The following is a 24,640-nucleotide window of genomic DNA, read 5'->3' on the forward strand; positions in this document are numbered from 1 at the left end:
CGTGTGTGTTAGTAGTGTGTGTTTTGTGCGTGTGTATGAGTAGTGCGGGGTTTGTGCGTGTGTGTTAGTAGTGTGTGTTTTGTGCGTGTGTGTGAGTAGTGCGGGGTTTGTGCGTGTGTGTTAGTAGTGTGTGTTTTGTGCGTGTGTGTGAGTAGTGCGAGTTTTGTGCGTGTGTGTTAGTAGTGTGTGTTTTGTGCGTGTGTGTGAGTAGTGCGAGTTTTGTGCGTGTGTGTTAGTAGTGTGTGTTTTGTGCGTGTGTGTGAGTAGTGCGGGGTTTGTGCGTGTGTGTGAGTAGTGCGGGGTTTGTGCGTGTCTGTGAGTAGTGCGGGGTTTGTGCGTGTGTGTTAGTAGTGTGTGTTTTGTGCGTGTGTGTGAGTAGTGCGGGGTTTGTGCGTGTGTGATTATTGCGGGGTTTGTGCGTGTGTGTGAGTAGTGCGGGGTTTGTGCGTGTGTGAGTAGTGCGGGTTTTGTGCGTGTGTGTGAGTAGTGCGAGTTTTGTGCGTGTGTGTTAGTAGTGTGTGTTTTGTGCGTGTGTATGAGTAGTGCGGGGTTTGTGCGTGTGTGTTAGTAGTGTGTTTTGTGCGTGTGTGTGAGTAGTGCGGGTTTGTGCGTGTGTGTTAGTAGTGCGGGGTTTGTGCGTGTGTGAGTAGTGCGGGTTTTGTGCGTGTGTGTTAGTAGTGTGTGTTTTGTGCGTGCAGTAAGCTGAGGTCCCTTCCTGTCTGCCTGCCGCATCTTCACCAAAGTGTGAGAGCGATGTACAGTGAAAATAATCTGCGTCCTTTTGTTCCTGCACAAACTGCCACCGCTTCCTCTGTCTGAGGATCTCTAGGGGGAAGTTTCACCTCATCCTCAGGCTGTCACGGTAACCTCACATGCAGACACAGTGACAATGCTGTGTGCTGCTCCCCCACGCACTCACACAGCCCGCGCCCATCTCTGTGCTTGCTGGGGAATAACACCGCGTGCCGTGTGCTGACAGAACGCGCACCTTTAGGCCTCGTTCAGGGTGCTGGCTTCGGAGGGAGGGCGTGCTGCCGTGCGTGCTGCCGTGCGTGCTGCCGTGAGAAACAAAGTATTCAATTGAATACTGGTTGTCAGGGTAGCAACCGCCCTGTCTCCGAGGCCAGGAGTTGAAGCTGGCTACAGTTTCAATAAACGAAAATTTCGTTTTTTGGAGCTGCAGCAGCGTCACAGGGACCAAGGCAGCCAATGAAATCATTCTTGAGAATGATTTCATGACTGCAGCCTCGATACTTAACCTGCCGTGTGTAACCCCGCCCCCTCCCCGCCCCCTCCTCAACGCTGAAAAGTCTGCTGGGGGATAAACACGGATCGCCCAGCAAACTGCCTCACTGCCGGCCTCCCGCCCTCCCTCCAACTCCTGCAGCTGGCACCCTGAACGAGGCTTTCCCGCGCCCAACATGCGCACGGGCTTCAGTCAGCTGAACATGAAGTGATGTCTCCACACGGACGGCGAGGAAAGCTCCAGGGAGGCAGTGCAGTCCCGGACTACTCCAACCACGCCTGGAAGGAATGTGTTCAGCAGCAGAGACCGGGGAGGGTTATTTACCCGGCTGCAAAACTGGGGCACAGTCTGAGCAAAATAATTACACCCGATTTATCAAAGGAAAAACTCCCGTTGTTTTCAGGGGGGATTCATTTTCTTGGATAAATATGGAGATGTTTTTGGCCCCATTTTGCAGCTGCGGGACGTTAGATATCTGCTTTGGGATAGAAGCATTTGTAGTTTGCTGCATGCGATGGGATGGAGTCTGATTATCTGTGCAGACCTGGACGGACAATTCGGGAGTTTTGCAGCCAACAACCTTTCTGTTGGCGGGTTGTGGGGCACACTGATACAATGCACGGCATGCAGCTGTGATAGGAAAGGGACTGGGTCTTACACAAGGAAACCAGGTGTGGGATACACTTTTATCCAAAGGAGGCCGTTAAACACAAAAAGATGGTACAGTGTCCTTCTTATAGTACCAACACACACAAGTCAGAGATCTCAGCAGAGGTGCTGCAAGCCATTCTTACCCAAAGCAGCTTAGGGGTTAAAAGCTAACACCCACCCAGGAGCCTCTGGGAGAGTAGAGGATTTTACATGTCTCATTGACTTGAATTAAAGCAATGTGTTTTTTTCTCATTAATATTCTACTTAGGCAGATATAGAAATATAAGACCAGTATATAAAAAAGTATCTAGACCAGGGGTGGCCAACTCCAGTCCTCAAAGGCCACCAACAGGTTAAGGATATCCCTGCTTCAGCAGAGGTGGCTCAGTCAATGACAGTACAGGTGGCTCTTCAGCACCGCGGCTCAATCAATCCCCTGTGCTGAAGCAGGGATATCCTGAAAACCTGACCTGTTGGTAGCCCTTGAGGACTGGAGTGGGCCAGCCCTGCTCTAGACCAGGGGTGCGCAAACTGGGGGGGGTGCAAGATTGTTCAGGGGGGCTGCGGCGGTTGCAGAGACCCCGCCCTCTTCCTCCAAGGCATTTAAATTAATGCCGGGGGATCACGTGAAGCCTCTGCGACTTCACTTACCTTGTCTTCGGCGACGCCATGGCAGCGCAGCATCGTCATGTGACGTCACGTTGGCATGGCAAAGTGACCCCGCGGTGTCATTTGATGCCGGAGAGAAGGTAAGAGAGGGGGGGGGCACAGCCGGGAAAGATTGCGCACCCTTGCTCTAGACTAATCCCTGTGCGCTGGCTCATTATCCTAATTACGGCCTTATATTAGTTTGCTTAGAACCCGCAGGGAGTGAGAGACTCGGCAGAACTGTGGCGCGCGGTACATGTCTCCTTTGCAGTCAGAGAGTCTTATCCTTTGCATTTCACACAACGTGATGTGCTGAATGAGCGGGGGAGGTGTCACGTATTATAAATCCTAGAGGCGCGTTTCGCTGCGGATTCGCCTGCCCCGGGCGCAGGGCAATCGTTTTCTTCGGAGACTTTGAGCTTCAGAAAAGCCTCCGACCTCAGAAAGCGGCTGTAGCTGTCGTATTTCATGAGGTTGAAAATCTGCGGAAGAAAAACAGGAGCGGATTATTCGGCCATGGGCGACAGAAGCAGCCGGGTCGGGGGTTACACGGAGCCTGAAAATCAGGGCGAGAGGGGTGCTGTGCCCTCCCTGGATAAGAACACGTCTCCAGCCTCACTGCTTTTCCTCCTGGGCTAGCTCATTGGCTAGCAATTTGATTTCCAAAGCGGCTACTTTCCACCAGACGTGAAGGCCATGAAAGTCGTAGCCCGCGCGGATCGACATTGAATTCCCATTTTATTCTCTTCTTGCCCTTTCCAACACGGTTTTCATTTTTAAAATCTGATGCTTTGTTCAGGAGATATAGGTGTCTTTTCCCGGAAAGTTAAAATAACGCTCTCCCCGGAGCCCGGCGTTGGCTACAGGTTGCCATGGTAACCTCAGAAGCTCGGCATGAAGAAAATCATGATTTTTCTTAACACTAGAAAAAACATTTTATTAAAGAGCAGGACATGCTAAGGAGGCAATATAGTAACATTATATGATCCTCCCCTACCCCTGTTATAGGCTTCTGGGGGGGGGATTGCTGTTTTAAAGAGGCAATCTAAGATAACACATTTTTTTTACATGGGATTGAAGCAGGGGGTCTCCAGAGCAGAACCGTATTAATTTCAGCTGCGGGGGCCCCCTGCTTCTGGAGATACAGGCCTCCGTAGGGCGTGCTGGTAGCGCGTTCATGTAATGACATCATCAGTCGCGGCTTCCTATTGGCCCGCATGATGCGGGAGATTTAAACTTTGCCGAGATACCGGCACCCCCTTTAGAGGTCAGTATCTCGGGAAGCAGGGGGTCCCCGGAGCTGAAATTACTGGGGTTCAGCCCCGGAGACCCCCCTGCTTCAATCCTGTGTTAAAAATCAGTAATAAAAAAAGACATAAATTGCTCTTTTAAAAAGAGCTACACAACACAGGTTTCCGGTTAACTAATCTACTAAGACATCCCTCACTGTCCATACATTCAAAAAGTTATGGTGGGTAACAAGTCACAAAAAAGGGGTACCTGTTAAAATGGACAAGAAGCAAAAGGTGACACTGTGTGCTCAATTGCATGTTGTTACCCAGAATCTGTTGCTGCAGTGGAAGCACTGAATGCTAAGAGATAATGGGGAAGGGCAGGGTTGCAGATGTGTCTGAGACGTGGGAATGTGCTCACAAGTGGGATTTGTACTCGCTTTCCGTGACAGCCCAAGAGAAGAATACAGCTCCCCGGAGCGCAATATAATTCCAGCAACCCCGCAAGCAAGTGCGCTCACTGTATTGGAACACCAGTGTATGTGGCTAGTTCAGGGGTGGGCAACTCCAGTCCTCAAGGGCCACCAACAGGTCAGGTTTTCAGGATATCCCTGCTTCAGCACAGGTGGCTCAATCAGTGGCCCTTGACAACTGGAGTTGCCCACCCCTGGGCTAGTTATTGCTCCCTTTATATATATATATATATATTTATATATATATAGTTTTTTTATTAGGTTCATAAACATTAAACAACAACATTACAACAATACAATATAGAGAAAAAAACAATAAGATACACAGAAACACATACTTTTACACAAATTTGTTTTTAGTATTGCTCATCATACTTATGATTTCAAAATGCAACACATTAACACATAATAATAACAATGAAAAGAAAAAACGGACAATAGCATTTTCAAAGATTAACATGAAAGCTCTCACCACACTAACAGAATCTGGCATAAGATTCCCCATTTACTATCTCCCCCATCAACAATATACTATCATATTTCCTCAAGGGCGAAATTATCTGTGACCCATCGCAATCAGCCTGAGGGGACCCCAGGAGGTGTGCGCTCATGTCTGTATGATTGAATCCCTATCTTGTTATGACATAGTATCAATAAACTTTTCCCATTTTGTAAACATTTTCTCGGTTCTTAATTCCTTATTCCTCTCAGCTTCTAATTCGTCCATCATCAATTTATTCCGATAACCGTTTAATATCTAAAGTGGGGAGTTCAGGGTTTATCCATTTCACCATCACTGTTTTCCTTGCTGCAAGCAAAACAATCTTTACTAGCCTTGGGACATTGTTCCTTACATTGACCTCTATCCAACTTTCCATATTTCCAAACTGAAAGGCTAAGGGCTCTTTTATTGTAGTTACCCCAATAACTTATTGTATATACTGCAGAACATTATCCCAAACATCAGAAATAACCAGATAATCCCACAAACAGTGTTTTAAACCTGCTCTTTCCTGGGAGCACTTCGGGCACTTATTTTTAGATTTCTCTATCCCCTTATAATTGACTTTGAAAGCATAATAAACCCTTATCTTATATTGCATCTCTCTCCACTCCTCGGAAATTATAATTTTCCTAACCCGAGTTAACCCTTCAAGTAACAGATCAACTCCTTCAATTCCTGGGAAATCTTTTTCCCACCTACGTGGTGAACATTTTTTTTTTAGATCCTTCCCATAGTCCTTGTCCCTAATCCAATTGTATAAATCTAAGATAACCTCCCACTTTTTTTCCGCTCTGTGGACCCCTTGGTTCTTGAGATACGTTCTGGTAAAGATACTGGTTTTAAAACTTCCTCCCAGGGAAATAAAATGGCAACCACATCTCTCCAGTCTCGTGGGCTAACAGGAAGTTGTAATGTCAGTGGTTGCGACTTCCTGTTGGGGCGGCCATTTAAATCCCTGTAATAAACCAGGAGGTAACACCCCAGACATTTCACAAGAAAGTATCTCTGAAATAATTGGATACCCAGTGCTGAAAATAATGTGGTTACGCTCCCAAGGACCCCCAGGTTCCTATGCTGTAAAAAAAAAGGGGGGGGGGGATACAGCAAGAAAGGTATCTGGTAGCTAACTCCAGAACTACCAACAGGTCAGGTTTTCAGGATATCCCTGCTTCAGCACAGGTGGCTCAATCAGTGGCTCAGTCTTTGCTGAGCCACTGATTGAGCCACCTCTGCTGAAGCAGGGATATCCTTTACACCTGTCCTGTTGGTAGCCCTAGAAGACAGGAGTTGGTTACCCCTACCATAAACCTTTGAGAGGAAACGCTTCCTTAGGATAAAAACAGGACAACAACTGATTATTCTCCCGCTCAGATCTGTATTAGCAGTGGGAAATATTTGCTACAGCACAGAATGGAGAGATGACACAAATTACACTAAGGTCATAAAGGTATTATTGAGGTGCTAAGCATGTCGCGGGTACGTGGGAGAGAGGGTGGAGAATGGGAGCAGAATAAGATAAGCCAGGAGTGCAGAACGAACATGAGAATAAACAGTGAGGAAAGTATAAAGGTTTCTGGAGGGTCCCAGCTGGCTTCAGATGTGCTCTGTACCAATTTATATAGTATACACCTACCAGATTTATGTGACTTTTTGCATAGTGGGACGCATTTTTGTCTCAGTAACATAATTTATTAACATTTGCCTGATAAATACTTCATAATTTCTCCTGCTATACAAGGGCTTGAAAAAGGCTCCTTGGAGAGCTGAAACGTTGACCTTAGAAAGTAATAGCAGTTTACGAGTTTATTACTAATATATACAGTATATATATATACTGAGTTAAGTTATGGTGAGTAAAAAAAGTGACAAAAACCCTCCACAGGAAAGCAAATATGCAAATATAACTGTATGCTCATCTGCATGTCTTAGGCAGGTCTGCAACCCCGCCTTTCCCCATCATCACCCAGCATACAGCACTTCCACTGCAGCAAGGGATTCTGGGAAATGACATGCAAATGAGCACACAGTGTCACTTTTTGCCTCAATAACCATTTTTAACATAGTTCCCTATAGTCCCATAGCCTCTCTTGCATTCCCAGTAAAATCAACCCCACACTGATGAGACCCATCAAGGTCGAAACAGCTGTCTGTGGGTGGTTTTCTGGGTATGCACCTTAACCCTGGCTGTGCTCAAGGCTGTGACCATGCAGCAAGCTTAAGCCTATAGGGAACCATGTTAAAAATGGTTATTGAGGCAAAAAGTGACACTGTGTGCTCATTTGCATGTCATTTCCCAGAATCCCTTGCTGCAGTGGAAGTGCTGTATGCTGGGTGATGATGGGGAAAGGCGGGGTTGCAGACCTGCCTAAGACATGCAGATGAGCATACAGTTATATTTGCATATATATATATATATATATATATATATATATATATATATATATATATATATATATATATATATACTGACCATGCAGCAAGCTTAAGCCTATAGGGAACCATGTTAAAAATGGTTTTTGAAGCAAAAAGTGGCACTTTGTGCTCATTTGCATGTCATTCCCCAGAATCCCTTGCTGCAGTGGAAGTGCTGTGTGCTAATGGTGAAAGGCGGGGTTGCAGACCTGCCTAAGACATGCAAATGATCATACAGTTATATTTCCATTTGCTATATATATATATATATATATATATATATATATATATATATTGCATGTCATTTCCCAGAATCCCTTGCTGCAGTGGAAGTGCTGTGTGCTGGGTGATGATGGGGAAAGGCGGGGTTGCAGACCTGCCTAAGACATGCAGATGAGCATACAGTTGTATTTACATTTATATATATATATATATATATACATATACACACATACACATAGATATAAGTTTTGAAACATACTGTACAGATTCCGATATTAATGTATGTATGTGTATGTGTCTGTATATATATATTTGGATGTGGGAATGTTACCTGTTCCTGCAGTTTCTGGAACATCAGAGGATGTGGCTCTTCCAGCAACTTCTCATTGATCCGGGACTGGCCATCCACATTGACCTGAGATGAAGCTTTGCTGGACAGAAAGGTTGTGTAGATGTCCTGTGCCTTCTTCTGCATCTGGGAGAGAGACAGAACCAGACATTGAGGGCTGCATCTTACGTCGAGTTCCCACCTAATCACAGATTAACGAATTAGCACGAGCCAGTGCCGTGTTTCACACCGGGATGGGACACTTCAGTAACTGATCGGGCTGAGACTACCTTTTTAATACAGAGCAAGACCATCCAAAAGCCACCCAAGTAACATCTACAACAAAGGTTGAATTTGATGGACATTATATGTTTTTTTTAACACAATCTACTATGTCACTATATAACACAAAACATCCAGTTAGGTGTCTGGTTTTTTAAAGATATATTATGAGAATGGTTCATTGCCCCACATACTTTAATAGCTTTGGGAAGATGTGCCCCAGTTCATTTCACGGATTTATGTGCAATTCTGTGTCCCAATGAAAAGTTTGCGCATATATTTTTTATTTTATTGTTAAGTCGTTACAGCCAATTTCACATTCTTTACCTTTTCAACATAAATAAAATGTTTGTTGCTTCAGCACACGCTGAAAACCCACCAGATTTGGAGATTATGGACAATGTTTGCCATTTCCATGTCTTTTTGCAAAAGTTGGGGATGTCCAAAATTCATCAGTTTCGCAAATGTTTCACCCATTTCTTGTTCTGTTTTCCTTGCTGTTCTGGGCCTCCTGTCCTCAGAAGCCTTTGCTCTGGATTACAGGAGAACCGGAGATTCACGTACCTGTTCTTTGTCCTGCGTCCTCTTGAAGTCCTCACAGGATAACCAGAACAGAACGTTCTCTTCACTGAATTCCTTTTTCAAGAAATCCTGCCACAAAGACAGAACTCTGGTTTTTTATTTGCTGTTGTGTTCTAGGCCTCACTTTAAAATAGGTTCATTGAGTTAACGGTCACTTTCTTTCCAGGATTATTGTCAGAAATGGCTTTTTCTTGTGTGTGCATTCTAGTATCCTAGAGTTAACATGTAAAATCATGGTCCTCAATCTTTTTAAACTAGGCTCCCCAATCTAGGCATTAAAGAGGCAATCCAAATGGGCAATTTTTTTTGCTGAACCCCATTAATTCCAACACTGGGGACCTCCTGCTTCCTGAGATACTTACCTCCGTAGTGGGTGCCGGTAACAGTTCCGTTCAGCTAGCTGGGCTCATGTAATGGCGGAGTTTCAAAGCTCCCTTGCCCTGTGGGCCAATAGGAAGCTGTGATGTCATGAGGTTCGGCTTCCTATTGGCCCATGTGATGCGGGAGCTTTAAACTTTGCCGAGATACCAGCACCCCCTTTGGAGATCTATATATCCGGAAGCAGGGGGTCCCCGGAGCTGAAATAAAAAAAGGGGTTCCGCGCCGGAGACTCCCTGCTTCAATCCTGTGTTAAACAATAATAATTTAAAAAAAAAACGCATTAATGGTTCCTTTAACATCAGTAAAACATTTGACCAACTGTGCCAGGGCTTTTCTGGCAACGTTATAGAAAGATATGGAGGACTGGCATAACTTTCCAGTTTCATGGCTCGGAAGGATAGCCTCCCCCGCATTTTATACTTGTTCCAAACCCTACCGCTAAAGTCCCAAAGTTGGCTCTAAAAGCTCTCCAATGCACATCATCCAGATTGGATGGGAAAAGGCAGAGGATTACATTCATCCGCCCTTTATGCATCAATTCGGGTGGGAGGACTGGGATTATCCAACTTCAAAAAATATTAGCTCACCTTCCACCTGAGTCAGTGTGTTGCCTGGCCCTCCCCAAATTGTTCCAACATTCTGGTTAATCATTCTGACTGAGCCACTGATTGAGCCACCTGTGCTGAAGCAGGACGATCCATAATACCTGGCCTGGTTGTGGCCCTTGAGGACTGGAGTTGCCCCTCCCCCTTGCACTAATGTATGCTATATTAGCTCATGCAATATCTCAATTTGCCAACGGATGTACTGAAATGACCTTTTGTTTGTTAGTAAGCCCTATAGCCCCCTGTTTTTTCTTTATGTACCCCTCTCACCAAAATTATATGTGAAATTAAACTGAACCGCCCCACCCCGCACCCCAAACCATTTGTTTCACCATTGGAACACCCTTTTAATTCTGTGGGCAAAGCCAGATGACCAACATTTGGGTACTGGCCAGCAAAAATCCAATTGAAAACAATAAGGATTTCACCAAGTGGAATATATGAATTGTGTTATTAATATAAGGAAACTGCCTTCTTTCTCCTTGCCACTTTATCTCTGTCACTTTATACCCTCCCACGTTATCTCCCAGGGGGGGATTATATTGCTCTGAGCATCCCTTAAAGCCTTCTGGGATCCCCACTAAGTCCAGTTCCACAGGTTGGACAACATGGAAGAGGTTCCGGCTGTAGAGGGGTTATACATAGGTTACTGCACATCAATGCAGAAGGGTCTCTAGACACATTTTTACAACTATGTTGCATGATATCAGAATATAAAACTAAATAAAAACATGCTAAGAAGAGGTAACTCAATACTATTTAGTACTAACAGCAATGACTGAATGGTAATACGGGATAATATTCAGGAATACCTAATGGAAAACAAAATTATTAGTAATAGTCAGCATGGATTTATGAAGGATAGATCATGCCAAACTAACCTTATTTGTTTCTTTGAGGAGGTAAGTAGGAATTTAGACCAGGGTAATGCAGTTGATGTGGTCTACTTAGATTTTGCAAAGGCATTTGATACGGTTTCACACAAGAGGTTGGTGTAAAAAGTAAAGAAAATTGGACTTAGTAATAATATATGCACCTGGATTGAAAACTGGTTAAAGGACAGACAACAGAGCTGTCATAAATGGAACTTTTTCAGGTTGGGCTAAGGTCGTGACTGGAGTACCTCAGGGATCGGTACTGGGACCCCTGCTTTTTAACTTGTTTATTAATGACCTTGAGGTTGGCATCTAGAGCAAAGTCTCTATCTTTGCTGATGATACTAAATTGTTTAAGGTAGTAGAATCAGAGCAGGATGTAATTTATCTTCAGAAGGACTTGGAGAGACTGGAAACTTGGGCAGGTAAATGGCAGATGAGGTTTAATACAGATAAATGTAAGGTTATGCATTTGGGATGCAAGAATAAAAAGGCGACTTACAAATTAAATGGGGATAAATTCTCCTTGATGGAGAAGGATTTAGGAGTTCTTGTGGACAGCAGGCTTAGCAATAGTGCCCAAAATCATGCAGTAGCTGCAAAGGCAAACAAGATCTTATCTTGCATTAAACGGGCAATGGATGGAAGGGAAGTAAACATAATTAAGCCCCTTTATAAAGCATTAGTAAGATCACTCCTTGAATATGGAGCACAATTTTGGCCACCACTCCTTAGAAAAGACATTATGGAACTAGAGAGAGTGCAGAGAAGAGCCACCAAATTAATAAAGGGGATGGACAATCTACCTTATGAGGAGAGGCTAGCTAAATTAGATTTATTTATATTAGAAAAGAGGCATCTAAGAGGGGATATGATAAATATATACAAATATATTCGGGGACAATACAAGGAGATTTCAAAAGAACTATTCATCCCACGGGCAGTACAAAGGACTCAGGGTCATCCCTTAAGTTTGGAGGAAAGGCGATTTCACAAGCAACAAAGGAAAGGGTTCTTTACAGTAAGGGCAGTTACAATGTGGAATTCATTACCCATGGAGACTGTGATGGCAGATACAATAGATTTGTTCCAAAAAAGGTTGGACATCTTTTTAGAAAGGAAAGGTACACAGGGATAAACCAATTAAGTAAACATGGGAAGGATGTAAATCTAGGGAGTAATCTGATTGCCAATTCTTGGAGTCAGGAAGGAATTTATTTTTCCCGTTATGAGATATCATTGGATGATATGACACTGGGGTTTTTTGTTTGCCTAACTCTGGATCAATATGTAAGTATAGATATAGGATAAAGTATCTGTTGTCTAAATTTAGCATAGGTTGAACTTGATGGACGTACGTCTTTTTTCATCCTCATCTACTATGTAACTATGTAACTGTGTAACTATGTAACTATGTAGTTGCCAATAACTGCTCAAACAATCAGATCTAATTTAGTAAAACACTAAATGGTGCTCCACGTTGGCATATCTTTACTCTCATTCATACGAGAAGAGAAATAGCAGGGACTGCTCACAACTTTAAAAAAAACGTTATTCCATCTCAAAGACAAGAAAACATAGATAGACTCAGACTAGCTGTCCTGGCGCGCTGATCTAACAATGGCGCGTTATCAAACGTTAAAATCAGAGCTGGCGCAATAAGTGAACTGTTTCTCTGCACGATGTTTCAGTATCACAGCTCTGTCCCAGCTGGACAAGTTCCCGTCACGGAGAGAGGATGGGGGACACTCTTCATTGGTCACGGACTTGCATTGGAATAAGGGAACTGACCGGAGGGGAAAGTAGAACGTTGATAAATGGTTTTCAGCGGAGTATTCGCTGATGAATAGGAGGAGTTGGCCTAGAGGTCCCTGACTGTGTATATGTAACACAGGATGGAGCAAGGAGGTATGGGCGTCTGTTTCAGGCTTTGTGTATAGAAACAGCTTCCAGGTGAGAAAGACAGGGCTTCAAATATAGAAAAGGGACCTGCAAGGGGAACGGGATGGAAGTATTTACACTGGGAAAAGCTCTGTTTCTTTCATTTCCGAGTAAATTAATAGAGTGATGTGTCTCTGGCACATACGTGTAAACATGTCCTCAGATCCTCTGCTGTGGCCCGGTAACTGTGTATCCGGGGAAATGTATTTTTAAAGATATCGGTTTTGACAATAGGCATGCTGCACTGCACAGTGATACGGAGTACATTTATATAGTCCGAGCTACAACAGAGAAATCTTTGCCTGGTCTGCCATTTCAATTTGTGCAGTGTCTGTACCTGCTACACAGTACCCTACAGTAACAACTGCTATATCAGTTTCTCTGTAGACATTTAAGGTTAATTAGATGGCAGACAAGATTAATTTATATACTGTAATAACTGGAAATGCCTTTACATCTCCATCTGCTAATTAAAGAGAACGTTATTTTATTTTGGGAGTGTCTAAGGATGGCTTCCATTTCTCCCAATAGGAATGAATGGTTTTGCATAGAAGGGGTTAAATGAGTTTGAAATGATTTCTAAGGTCAAATTGAAAGTACATTAATTCAAAGAGGGAAATCATTTCTTGAACTGTTTTTGGCAAATTCACCCAACACATCTAACATGTCTAAACATTATAATATTTACAGGAGTACTAAACTCGGAAGAATATTGTAAGTGTTCAGCAGGTTTGCCAAGTCTGCATTCTGGGTTATGTTTTGGAGAACCGGGGCCTCCTTGATTTAACCTTTAGAAATCCGTTCCGGGGTGCAGGGAATGTCCCCAGAGATGGCAGCGTAGCGCTCCTGACATTCCATGACCTTTATCAGGTGTTCCCTCCTGTCTTGGGCTGATTGATCGGATCAGAACACAAGAGGAAGACCAGTCCTTCCATTGGGTCTGGGTCAGCTGATAGCTGCAATAGCCCCTTTGTGGCCATGGACATTTGCCATTGAAGGGGCAGATCTTGTCCTAACCTTCTTCCCTCCTTTATCTATTGATCAGCATAGTATAATCCACTCTTTTTATATCTGAATCAGAAAATGTCCCTTATGCCATTAGAAAATAAAGCAGACCAACTTCAGCTACAAGAAATGCAGTAATGTGCCCATGGAAGAGAGCATTACCGGCCATAGCATCGAAGTTGGCTTCCTAGGACTGGATGTACTGCACCGACACACTTTATTCGAGCAAATACCCAGTATGTACCTGGCAGATACCTGGAATGCGCCGCTCCTCACCTCTGACAAGCCCCGTTGCGTTTGCCTTCCCAGCCTGGGTTCATGCCTGGCTGACGGGCGGCTGATCTGTTAAATGATAATGATTAGGATTTAATAGGCTGCAATGCTTCGCGTGTCTACCAGATGGCATTAATTCATGAATTATAATGCAGTATATATATATATACTGTGCAGTATTGCAGCCAGCGGGAATAAAATGCTTCAATCCCTGCCTGGAAAATACCTCAATGCACTCGGGCAGAAAACAGTCACAAACCTCAATACACCCGGGTATACCCGAATTCGTGGGACTAGCCGAGCTCGAATAAAGTGTGTCGCCAGTGTACTGAGATTTAAGGGGTTCTGCACCCAAGAATGTCTGGGATCTGTGAGACAACTGGTGCTAAAAGTCAGGGATATTGACTCCAAATCAGATAAAAACCCACCGTGAACTCGGCTACTCCCTGCGGATCTTCCAGCAGGCTCTCCAGGGATGTGGCCCATCTGCAGGTTCCGTTCTGCTCCTGGAAACTCGCACTCCCATCATTGGTGTGTATCTCTGTTAAAGGAGAATGGGACACAGCTGTCAAAGTGACAGAGCAGTGCAGATGTGAGAGGTGTGGTGGCATGGGGTTTAACGTGTCAGTCTTACACAAGCTTGTGAGTTCGACACCATCGACACCTGACTTTCTACGTGCCACGTTATGAGGCTCTAAAACAAGGGTGGCCAACTCCAGTCCTCAAGTTTCCTGGGTCACCAACAGGTCAGGTTTTCAGGATATCCTTGCTTTAGCCCAGGTGGCTTAATCAGTGGCTCAGTCTAAGACTGAGCCACTGATTAAGCCACCTGTGCTGAAGCTGGGACTGATTGAGCCACCTGTGCTGAAGCAGGGATACCCTGAAACCCTGACCTGTTGGTAGCCCTTGAGGACTGGATTTGGCCGCCCCTAATATAGAACTATGCCTATGTAGAACACGCCACAGCACAAGGGTGTTTGAAGTAACAAAATGAAAGAGAATATGGGGATGGAAACAGTGGTCCATTTTATTCATGCAAAATATTGGGGGGTGAGGGGGTTAAACTATTTCTGTACTTATTCTCTTTTATGTTGATATTCTTAATAAGTAGATAAAGTGTGCAGTAAGGACCGGGTGAACGCAGGATCAAGGGAATGGGAGAAAGAGGGAAAAGTAAGAGTGCAGAGAAGAACTAAAGATGTTAAGAAAAACAACTAATTTAAAAATGTAGAATGGATATATCAAAATAACGTACAGTTAAATCTTTCTGGTCATTAATGCTAATGATATGCAAGAGAGGTGTTTCCCCTAACAACGCATATCCACTAAAGGCCATTCAGGTTAGCGCAATTAACCTAACGTTATGTAGCTATGGTAAGTTTGGCTATTCTACTGACCCCCTGTATGGCCGCACGTATAGTGCCGGCGACATCGCCCAAAAACAAATGCATTATCGCCGCGTGCGCTTATAGTAAGCGCGACGGCGACAATGCGATGGAGCGATGTCGCGTCGCGAATTTTGGTAGCTGGTAATATTTGATTTTTCAAGGGCTGTCGCATCATGTGACAGCCCCTGAACCAATCAAATGCCAGTACGCCCGCGCCGCCGCAAAGCGAAATATAACTTTTTCTAGTGGCGACGGCAACGGGTGACGTCACCAGTCGCGTCGCCCGTCGCAGGCACTATACACGCAGCCTTATGTAAGCCCTGATAGATGCAGGCTATAACAGACTGTCATCTTGGGATTTCCCCTACTACAGAACTTTCTGAGTGACAGGGTTTGGAGGTGGAACTGGGTCTGTGTACAGCCAATAATGGTGCAGACCTAGTGCCCTCCCCCTCCTGTGCCTTAGGGAGGAAGCATGTAAAGTTAGTCAGTCCAGGTTCACCCTTAGGCTGAGTCCCCAGTCTTCACTGTGGCACGTGCGCCTGGTGGGGGTGGGGGGGGCGCGTGCACAGCGATCTGCGGTCTGGGGGGAGAGGGAAGGTTTGCGACGGGAGGGGGCGTGGCTGTGGGTTTGCAGGAGCGTGGCCATGACGTCCCGCGGCTGGTTCGCCCTTATTGGCTGAACCGCCGGCGGGGGCGTGGCCACGCCCCCGTCGCAGATGTCGAGGTCAAATTCTCCTGCCTCCCTGAAAACCTGTCGCGCACCGCTGGGGAGAGGTGCGCGACAAGGTAAGTACTGGGACCGGCCGGACTGGGGGGGCGGGGCTTGATAGCACAGCGCATGCTGAGCCGTGCGCTGTGGCGGTGACTGGGACCGCAGCCTTAAGGGGGTAGAGACCTATCCTTCCAGCCCTGTTATGGGTTTGGGAAGAGTTAAGGCACCTGGCCGGAATTCGTGCCTACCAGTCTGGTCTAGGGCCATTGTAAGACCTGGATCCTGCTATTAACATCATGCATCCGCTGTAACAAGAACTGCAATGGCTGCACCAATAAAGGATCCCATTTTATATACCCCTGCCTGAGTCTACAGTCTATTGGGTAGGGGTATGTTCAGAGGACTGTCACAGGAGGGACTATCTCCAGAACTCTGGAGCCTACTGTGACTGGAGGCGCAGCACCATGAGAACTACTGCCTGAAACTACCTATAGCCTGTCCTGTTTCCCCACAGCATTGCGGAAGCTCAGCCTCTCCTGAATCAAACATGCATCTAGCACCATACAGACCTGTAGTCTGAGTAAATCTCCCGGGGCGGGGGGGGGGGGGGGGGGGAGGAGCAGTGCTACATTATTTATGTCATACGTAAAGGGAGAGGTGCCCCCATCCAGATTCTGACGTATGGGCTTTGCTCGTTCTCTCCCTCTCTTCTCTCTCTCTTCTTTCTCTTAAAGCCCATATTTCAGAGGGTCTGGATGGGACCCACCTTTAGGAAGGACGGGCGTTACGGGAGCCATGTTATTTGAAGCTAACTCATGGTAGTGTGCATTTAAAACACAAAAAACACAGCGCACGACGCTCATAGTGCATTAAAAATTATATTGACATAAAGAATAAAAAAGGTGAGTATTAAGCGTACATCAAAATAGTAATAATCAGGCAATTTTGGGATAATGTTACCCAACACCACGTGGAAGCCGGATCAGATGTCCTCTCATGCAGATGGAGGCTGGTTCCTCTCACACCGGTTCCTGTGCAGGTAAGTGGGAAGTCTTTGAAAGTCCTTACTCTTCCAGGAAGAGCCTAGAGCAGTAGTACTACTAACTTTACTGCTATATCACGACGAGCATACCCAGTGTTAACCGGCGCCAGCATCGGCGAGAAACCCCCGCGGTGACGTCACCAATCCGGAAGTGTTTCAACGGAGGGGAGAGAGAGAGGTTTTCTGCTGGTGTGGAGCTCGGTTTGAAGCAGCAATTGAGGACAGAGCTGCAAACGTGTTTATCTACTCTTGGGAGTAAGGACTTTCAAAGACTTCCCACTTACCTGCACAGGAACCGGTGTGAGAGGAACCAGCCTCCATCTGCATGAGAGGACATCTGATCCGGCTTCCACGTGGTGTTGGGTAACATTATCCCAAAATTGCCTGATTATTACTATTTTGATGTACGCTTAATACTCACCTTTTTTATTCTTTATGTCAATATAATTTTTAATGCACTATGAGCGTCGTGCGCTGTGTTTTTTGTGTTTTTTTCTGCTAGCTCTAGGGGGTTCCTGAGCCCTCCCTTCTACCGCAGCTGCAGACGCTAATTATTATTAAGGTCACGTATTTATTTTTATTTTCACTACATCACTATTAACAATAGTTGCGCACTATTCTCTTAACTCACTCACTCTAGTGTGCATTTAACCTGACGCTAAGCCTATCCTTAAACTGTCTCACATTATAATCTTGTCTGTAACTGTTACATAAGCCAATACCATATTATCTCTAAATGTTCATGCAATGTCTTTAAATATAATGTATAACCCTGTTCATTTAATGTAACCATGTATTATCATAACTCTGTGCCCAGGACATACTTGAAAACGAGAGGTAACTCTCAATGTATTACTGCCTGGGAAAATATTTTTAGAAATAAATAAATAAATCCAAATAAGTTAAACAGCCATTGTTTTTTTGCATATAATTACCTTTGTGGATATGCACTAAACCTAGTGAAAATCACGGCTGGTACTAATTTAGGTAGCCAGGCATTATTTGCCCTGATTTAACAGAGTTCAGTGCATCTGGACCTATGTACATTGCAGGAATTCTACAAAAGAACTAAAAGTAACTATCATGATTCTGAGACTTTTGATGTCTCCAAACATTCGCCCCCTCCAGCTGTCTGCAGATGTTGTAGGGAGCAAAGTCTGGAACATCTGCATCCTGGAATGTGTCGTTTGCGTTCCTTGTTAGCTGCTGAAGTTGAATTTTCGGGCTGGAGATGTGCGTACTTACCCAAAATCGGGCAAGTTCAGGCAAAATGAACTAAGTTGAAGCCCAATTTCGATCAAAGTTCGATATTTTAGAGCAAAATTGTTGAATTTTGCCAGAGAAGAATTTAGCCTAAAATACGGGATTTCTCCTCTCTAACGAACCCATACTTCAGGCTGTGAGTGACTTGTACTAGTCAGACTGCTTGCAAACGTTTTTTTTTTTAAAGTTGGATTTTTCACAAAGCAAAACACAGCAGATTTCACGTGGTTTGCAAATGTAAGTGAAAATGTTTGCACATTTCTATTTAGGTCCATTACAGTAACAGGATAAAGAAAAAACACAGCGCACAACGCTCATAGTGTATTAAAAAGTATAATGTGATCCAATTAAAGGTCAGGTTCCCTGATGAAGAGACTTTGATGTCTCGAAACGCGTTGGAATTAATACTCTAGCTGCTCTGCGAACTTTGGACTGTACATCACCCTATTGCGGGCCATAACGGTGTCTGGGAGGGCTACGACGCGCTGACACTCCCGAGTGACGTCACTAACACGGAAGTACCGGATCGGAGTGAGGAACAGCGTGACTCGTGTTGCTGCCAAGACTCCCTGACCTGGGGACACTGCGTGCACCGTGAGCCCTGCTGAACTGCTGTCTACAACGGAGCTGATTACCAGTCAAGACCCAGCCTGGGTGAAAGTGACCGTGACGGCAAGAGCGGTGTGTTTCTACACTGAAGACTTCTTCACTGTCGTCCCGAGTGGTGTATGGGTAACATTAACCCTCCAATGCCTGTTTTTCTTGTTTAAATGTACGCTTAATACTCACCTTTAATTGCATCACATTATAATTTTTAATACACTATGAGCGTTGTGCGCTGTGTTTTTTCTTTATCCTGTTTCTATTAGGGGTTATTTGAGCTATCCCCTGTGCCACAGCTGCAGACGCTCCTTCCGAGTTTACAAGGTCACAATATTTACCCCATTTATATCACCTACACTATTTCACGTATTTATTGTTTGTTGTTGCGCACTTAATTATTCACATTTGTTCCATTACAGTAACGCAGGACATATCGTGGCTCCTGGTGTTAAAATGAGCATTTCCTAACATGTGAGGGAAATAGACACAACACAGAGCCGTGTCTCATGGCTTTAAGGGGTAGCACAGTGGTAATTTCACTGCCTGTGGAATAGGAGAGCCCAGTTACAAACCCAGTCAGCTCTTCTTATGGCCAAACTTAGACTGTGAGCTCTTCAGGACAGGGACTCCCTGTGCCTGTCAAGTCATGCTTCAGATGACAATTGCTTTGACATGATGGAACAAAGAGTCAATTCTTGCAATTGGGATGCAAAACTGGGATGAAAATACTGTGCAGTTCATAGATTTAAGAAATGAAAGCAGCAGTCCAAGCTGCCGATTTTGCATCAATACAATCCCCACATTGATAAGTAATTAGCTAAGTAGCCGATCGATCCTTCTCCTGTGATCGATCGACGAAGATTTGGGTCGTGGGGTTCAATAAATAGCTGCCAGTGCAGCAGAAGAGTATCAAAAATGCAAAATTCTGTGGGGAAGATCACGTGACTAGGCAGTCACTAGATACAATTGGTGCACTGCTAGAGAGAGGGCAGGGCTCAAAAATGGGTGGCCCAGAGCCTGGTTCAGAAGAGGAAGGGGATGGGACTTTTTAAATGGTTGCTATAGAAACAAAAAATGCTTGTTACATTATAATACATAAAAAATGTCATTCAGAGTTGTTGTTTAATTTATTTTTTTAAATGCTACAAGTATTTTCTCATAGTACAGAAGGTTTTGTTTTTTTTAACACACATGTAGGATATTGTTTGGTCTGCAGCTTTAATGGGGTAATTCTATAAGGCCCGAAGCGGACGATTGTGCCCCATTTAGGTCCTTGGAGATTTTCGGCCAATCGCGACTCGATTAGCCGCTTTAGACCATACAGAATAACCCCCTCCCCGCTGAACTTCTACCTGCTGATATTTTGGGTGCTAATGATCAAAATCCGCTGAATGTTGTAACTTCTCCCAGGCAGACCTGTCCGTGCCTCACTGCTCTCTTGTCGGTGTTCCTTCAGCTCAGTGTTTCCTAATACCCAGCGGCTGACTCACTGTGTGACTTTGGAAGGCATGTATACCCCAGTCTGTGGCTCACATTTGCCTGGGCTGGAAGTAACAGCGTTGCCAGATTCCCAGCACAAAGTGCACCCTCTGGGCTTGAGACTGTTACGCGCATGTCAGCTCTTGTCCTATTTTGTGCTATTATCATGATACGGGCAGAGCAAAGCTTTCCAAAAAAGATGCCTCGGTGGTCACCTGACCCGCATGTCCCAGCTGGAGATTATTTGTAGGCAGACATGGAACAAGAAGTGCAAAGAACAGACACAGGATATTTTCCAAACCATCTATTTCCTTCTTAGACCCCAAAAAAGTAAGAGCTCTTCTGCTTTTTATGAAAACTTCCTCTTATGTAGCAACCTAAAAGAAGTGACACATCCTCCCTGCATAGACATGTATGTGTATGTGTATGTCTTTATATAGTGCCCACAATGTACTCTGCGCTTTTCAAAAGAGGCAGTACAGACAGTCCTCGGTTATCCGACACAATGCGTTACTCAAAATGGCGTTGGATAGCGAAACGTTGTAAAGCGAAACATGTTTTCCCATAGAAACACTGCTTAAATGAAAGGTTCTGTTTCTGAAGGCATTTTTAATGCTAAAATACACAAAATATTTTACGCAGACAATAAGATATGCAGCACACACATAAATTATATAGTGCATATACTGTATTATATATATAATATAACATAATATATCATGTAATTTAATAATATAATATATTATATAGTATAATATATATTATATACACACAAACAACTTTGCAAAGCGTTGTAAGAGCGTTGGATAAGCCGTTTTGACGTTGTAAAAATGAACATAGGTATGCATTGCATAGCGTTGGATAAGCCATTCGTTGTAAAACGAAGCGTTGTAAAACGAGGACCGCCTGTACAGGAAAGTGTAATACAATAAGTGAAACAGGCAAAATCAGACAATAGAAAAGTAAATCGCTGTCCCTGAGAGCTTACAATCTAATTTATCTTTAAATAATTTGATCAGACTGCTAAACATGCATCAACTGTATTAGCATAAAAGTAATAATATACATGTATTCCTATATAGTGCTGACTGTATACACACACACTATGCACTCAACAGCCCCTGTTCTATGTGTTGTACAGCCATCTTCCCCATGCTGAATATTTGAATGAAGCTGAGCTGTTCTCCCGTGTAAGGAACACAGCAGCTTCATGGTATACTGAGTAAGAGCCGAAACGTTTCCCATTTAATCTTGGGGGCCCGATGATACGCGGGAGAATGTGACGATTCCAAGGTCACAAGGAGACGTGCGCTTCAGACGTGAATTATGTTCTCTCATCTCATTGACAACCCGTACGTTCCTGTTACACAAACAGTTCCACACGGTGAAAGGCACAGCCATAGAGACCTTATCGCTCAGTTTATTAGGGAAGGGGGTGCTGTGCAGACGTGGGGGGCAATTCCAAGAAAGATTGGATGAAAAATGGTTTTATTACAAATCCTACTTGTACTTTCATAGTAAGAGGTGAATGGGTAACTCATATTCTGTCCATACCATATAACAACTCCAGTCTTCAAGCCCCCCCAACAGGTCAGGTTTTCAGGATATCCCAGCTTCAGCACAGGTGGCTCAATCAGTGGCTCAGCCACGTTTGAGCCACTGATTGAGTCCCCTGTGCTGAAGCTGGGATATCCTGGAAACCTGACCTGTTGGGGGGGTTTGAAGACTGGAGTTGAGAACCCCTGCCTTATACGGTCGGCGTACCCCTCGGTCTCAGCATAAGATGTCACGTACCCCCCTCTCAGCGGTGACTCAGTAATTTTTATGCTAAACTGCGTGTATCCTCACAAAGACAAGATACAACCACTCACAGACCTTTATTAAGAATCCAAACAAAGATTATTTTCCTTTTATACAAACTTTATTCCATCGCAGAAAAAGTTGCACAACTCAAAATGCCAAAACGTAGTCTCAGTGTGAATACTGCGGGTGTGTATTAACCCTTTGATTCTATGTGACGTCTTTCAGAGTCACACGCATGTCATGGCAACTTACAGTTTGTTCCTCGCTTTGGTCTTTTGTTAAAATCACAGAAAATCCGACTCACAGAGGTAGCTTGTGACAAACGGGACTGGAACTTGGTCAGCTCGCTTGGTCAGAATAGGATCTGCCTCCCCGAGTTTGCACCAGAATCACATCTAAAATCACATAGATACTTTTCTTTGTAAATCACTTTGGGGATATAGTAAATGTCATATTCTGTATACACCCATATACCTTTCGCTCCTCGAAATATATCTTATGTAAGTAGGGTTGCCACTCGCCAGGCGGCTTCTCCAAAGATACAGGACACTATGGTGAAAGGTGCGAGAGAGAGACACACACACACACCTCTCTCCGCTCCATGCTGTTTCCTCCTCTCCTTGGCTCCACCCTCAGGCTCTTGACACCTCCTCCTGATTGGCTGCATTACCCAGCAGCAGCCAATCAGGATGGAGGAAGCTGCCCATCCCCCTGGCAACAGCCCTCCTCTCTCCCTGCTCGGGGAAATCCTGCTGCCCCCCCAGGTCACTATGTCCAGTATTACCTCTAATTTTTTACTGGACAATGTGTCCAAATACAGGAACGTTCGGTTCAATACTGGACTCCTGGCAACCGGTAACCCCTGATGAGGGTCCATGGACCCCAGGTTCAGAACCCCTGCTCTAGGGCAAAGATACTCAAGTCTGGATCCAGGCTAGAAATCCACTTGGCCTCCCATAATAGACTCTGGGAGCAGCTGGTTCCATGCTCTTCCCCTCTTGGCTCCATACAGCAGAACTGGATGGGGGCAGAGGGGGGGGGGGGGGGCAGAGAGGGGGGCGCGGCAGAGAGGGGGGGCTGCCTAATGGGTCTAGTTCCGTGAACCCTATGAATTTAAGTTGACAGAAGGTGTCCTCTTAGACTGAACAGGCGAGGTTGCTGGTAAGTGCTAACTGGTTGGTGACGAAAAACAGACACAGGACAGGGCTGATTGTGAAGGCAACAAGAGACCAGAAGGAGAAGATAGGTGGATTATCTCCATACATACATGATAATGCAGAACGAGACTATACGATGAATTTACTTGGAGACGTCTGAATTACAATCCAGGGCTGGAAACCATAGTTTCTAATGCATCAAACCATCTACTAGGTCCAGTTAACTCAGCCGCCAAACTCATGATCAGAAATTTTATAGTGTGAGCATTTGGTCAAAGGCCATTAAGAGGTAAGGGCAGAGTATACAGTGTCTGATTTCCAGAAACCATCAACCTGGTATATAAGGGGGCAAATCTCCGTAAAGCTCATATATGGAAAAGGTGTATTTTAGGAGGATAGAAAAGGGGGGAAATGGGTTACAAACAAACACAGAATGGAGCACAAAATCCTCTGCAACCAGCAAACGTTGGACACGATTTAAAGTATCGACCAAAATCTGGGGCAAAGTTTGTGTAAAAGAACTGCAGCGGATTTATCAAAGGAAACGATCCCTTCTGCGTCCCACGACACTTCTGTTTTATAATCTTTTTATTTTCTGGGGGAGGGGGGACGGGGGTTGCAACTGCTTAAGTGCATCCGATTTACAGCTGGGAAAATACAAAAAAAAAAACAAAAGAAAAATATAGATATTGTTTAAGCTTTCCCTATCATTTGGTTGATAAAGCAATGACATGTTTGCAAAAGGTGCAATATAGTGAAACATTAGCTTTTGGAATTAATTTCTTGACAGTAAGGGAACATCATTTTGATGTCATCTCATCTGTGACCAATTTTCCAAAAAATGGCAAATAAAACATATACTTTATCATTTGTTTTCTTTTTCTCTAAAACCCCATTCTAAGTAACCACCAGCTGGAGGGTGAGGATATGAGAGTAAAAAGTCCTAATACTTTTTACATTGTTTTTTAATGGTTTTGCTTAAAAAAAAAAAATAACACTGACGTTATTCTCCACACACTCATACCCACTGTGTTTTATTTAACACTAAGAAACACACCTAAATTATAGGAAGTGGTAGAGGTGGCAAAAACAAACAATGATGTACCCGTAAGAGTACCATATGGGAATCCCATATATAATAGAGTGCCATATATACATTGTAAGCTCTTCGGGACAGGGACTCCTTTTCCTATTTTTACTTTTATCTCTGGGGCGCTTATTCCCCTGATGTGTTATATTATTACGTCCTGCTTATTACTGCTGTGAAGCGCTATGAACATGGATGGTGCTATATAAATAAAGATATACATACATACATATGTAACCCCACCACATGCCCTGTGATTGAATGGCCTGTGGCTGCTTCTTACCTGAAGTCGGACGCTTTCTGCTCAGTCTGCTCACTGCTCGGGTGAACATCTGTCCTGCCGGAGCTCTCAGCAGCAGCGTGTCTGGGGTCTGGCACACAGGGAGGGGGGTGCGCTCCTCTCTGCTTCTTCCCCTTTCTCAGGCATGCAGCTGGGTGGCCC

At 44.5% G+C, this 24,640-nt stretch overlaps 1 protein-coding gene across 2 annotated transcripts; it reads right to left on the bottom strand.

The window, feature by feature from the left end:
* Window positions 1–1,913: 1,913 nt before the first annotated feature.
* On the bottom strand, window positions 1,914–24,640 carry RGS10 (regulator of G protein signaling 10). Of its 2 annotated transcripts, XM_075612045.1 has the most exons (5): window positions 24,482–24,640; window positions 14,090–14,202; window positions 8,564–8,650; window positions 7,721–7,864; window positions 1,914–3,027 (listed from the first exon to the last, which is right to left on the bottom strand). In XM_075612045.1, exons 1-5 carry the CDS (start codon window positions 24,528–24,530, stop codon window positions 2,878–2,880), a joined length of 543 nt encoding a protein of 180 aa, XP_075468160.1. In that variant the 5' UTR covers window positions 24,531–24,640; the 3' UTR covers window positions 1,914–2,877. The 2 variants fall into 2 exon arrangements, with proteins under 2 accessions (XP_075468160.1, XP_075468161.1); XM_075612046.1 differs by lacking the exon at window positions 8,564–8,650.

Source organism: Ascaphus truei, chromosome 8 (genome assembly GCF_040206685.1).
Source record: "Ascaphus truei isolate aAscTru1 chromosome 8, aAscTru1.hap1, whole genome shotgun sequence".
Lineage (NCBI taxonomy): Eukaryota > Metazoa > Chordata > Amphibia > Anura > Ascaphidae > Ascaphus > Ascaphus truei.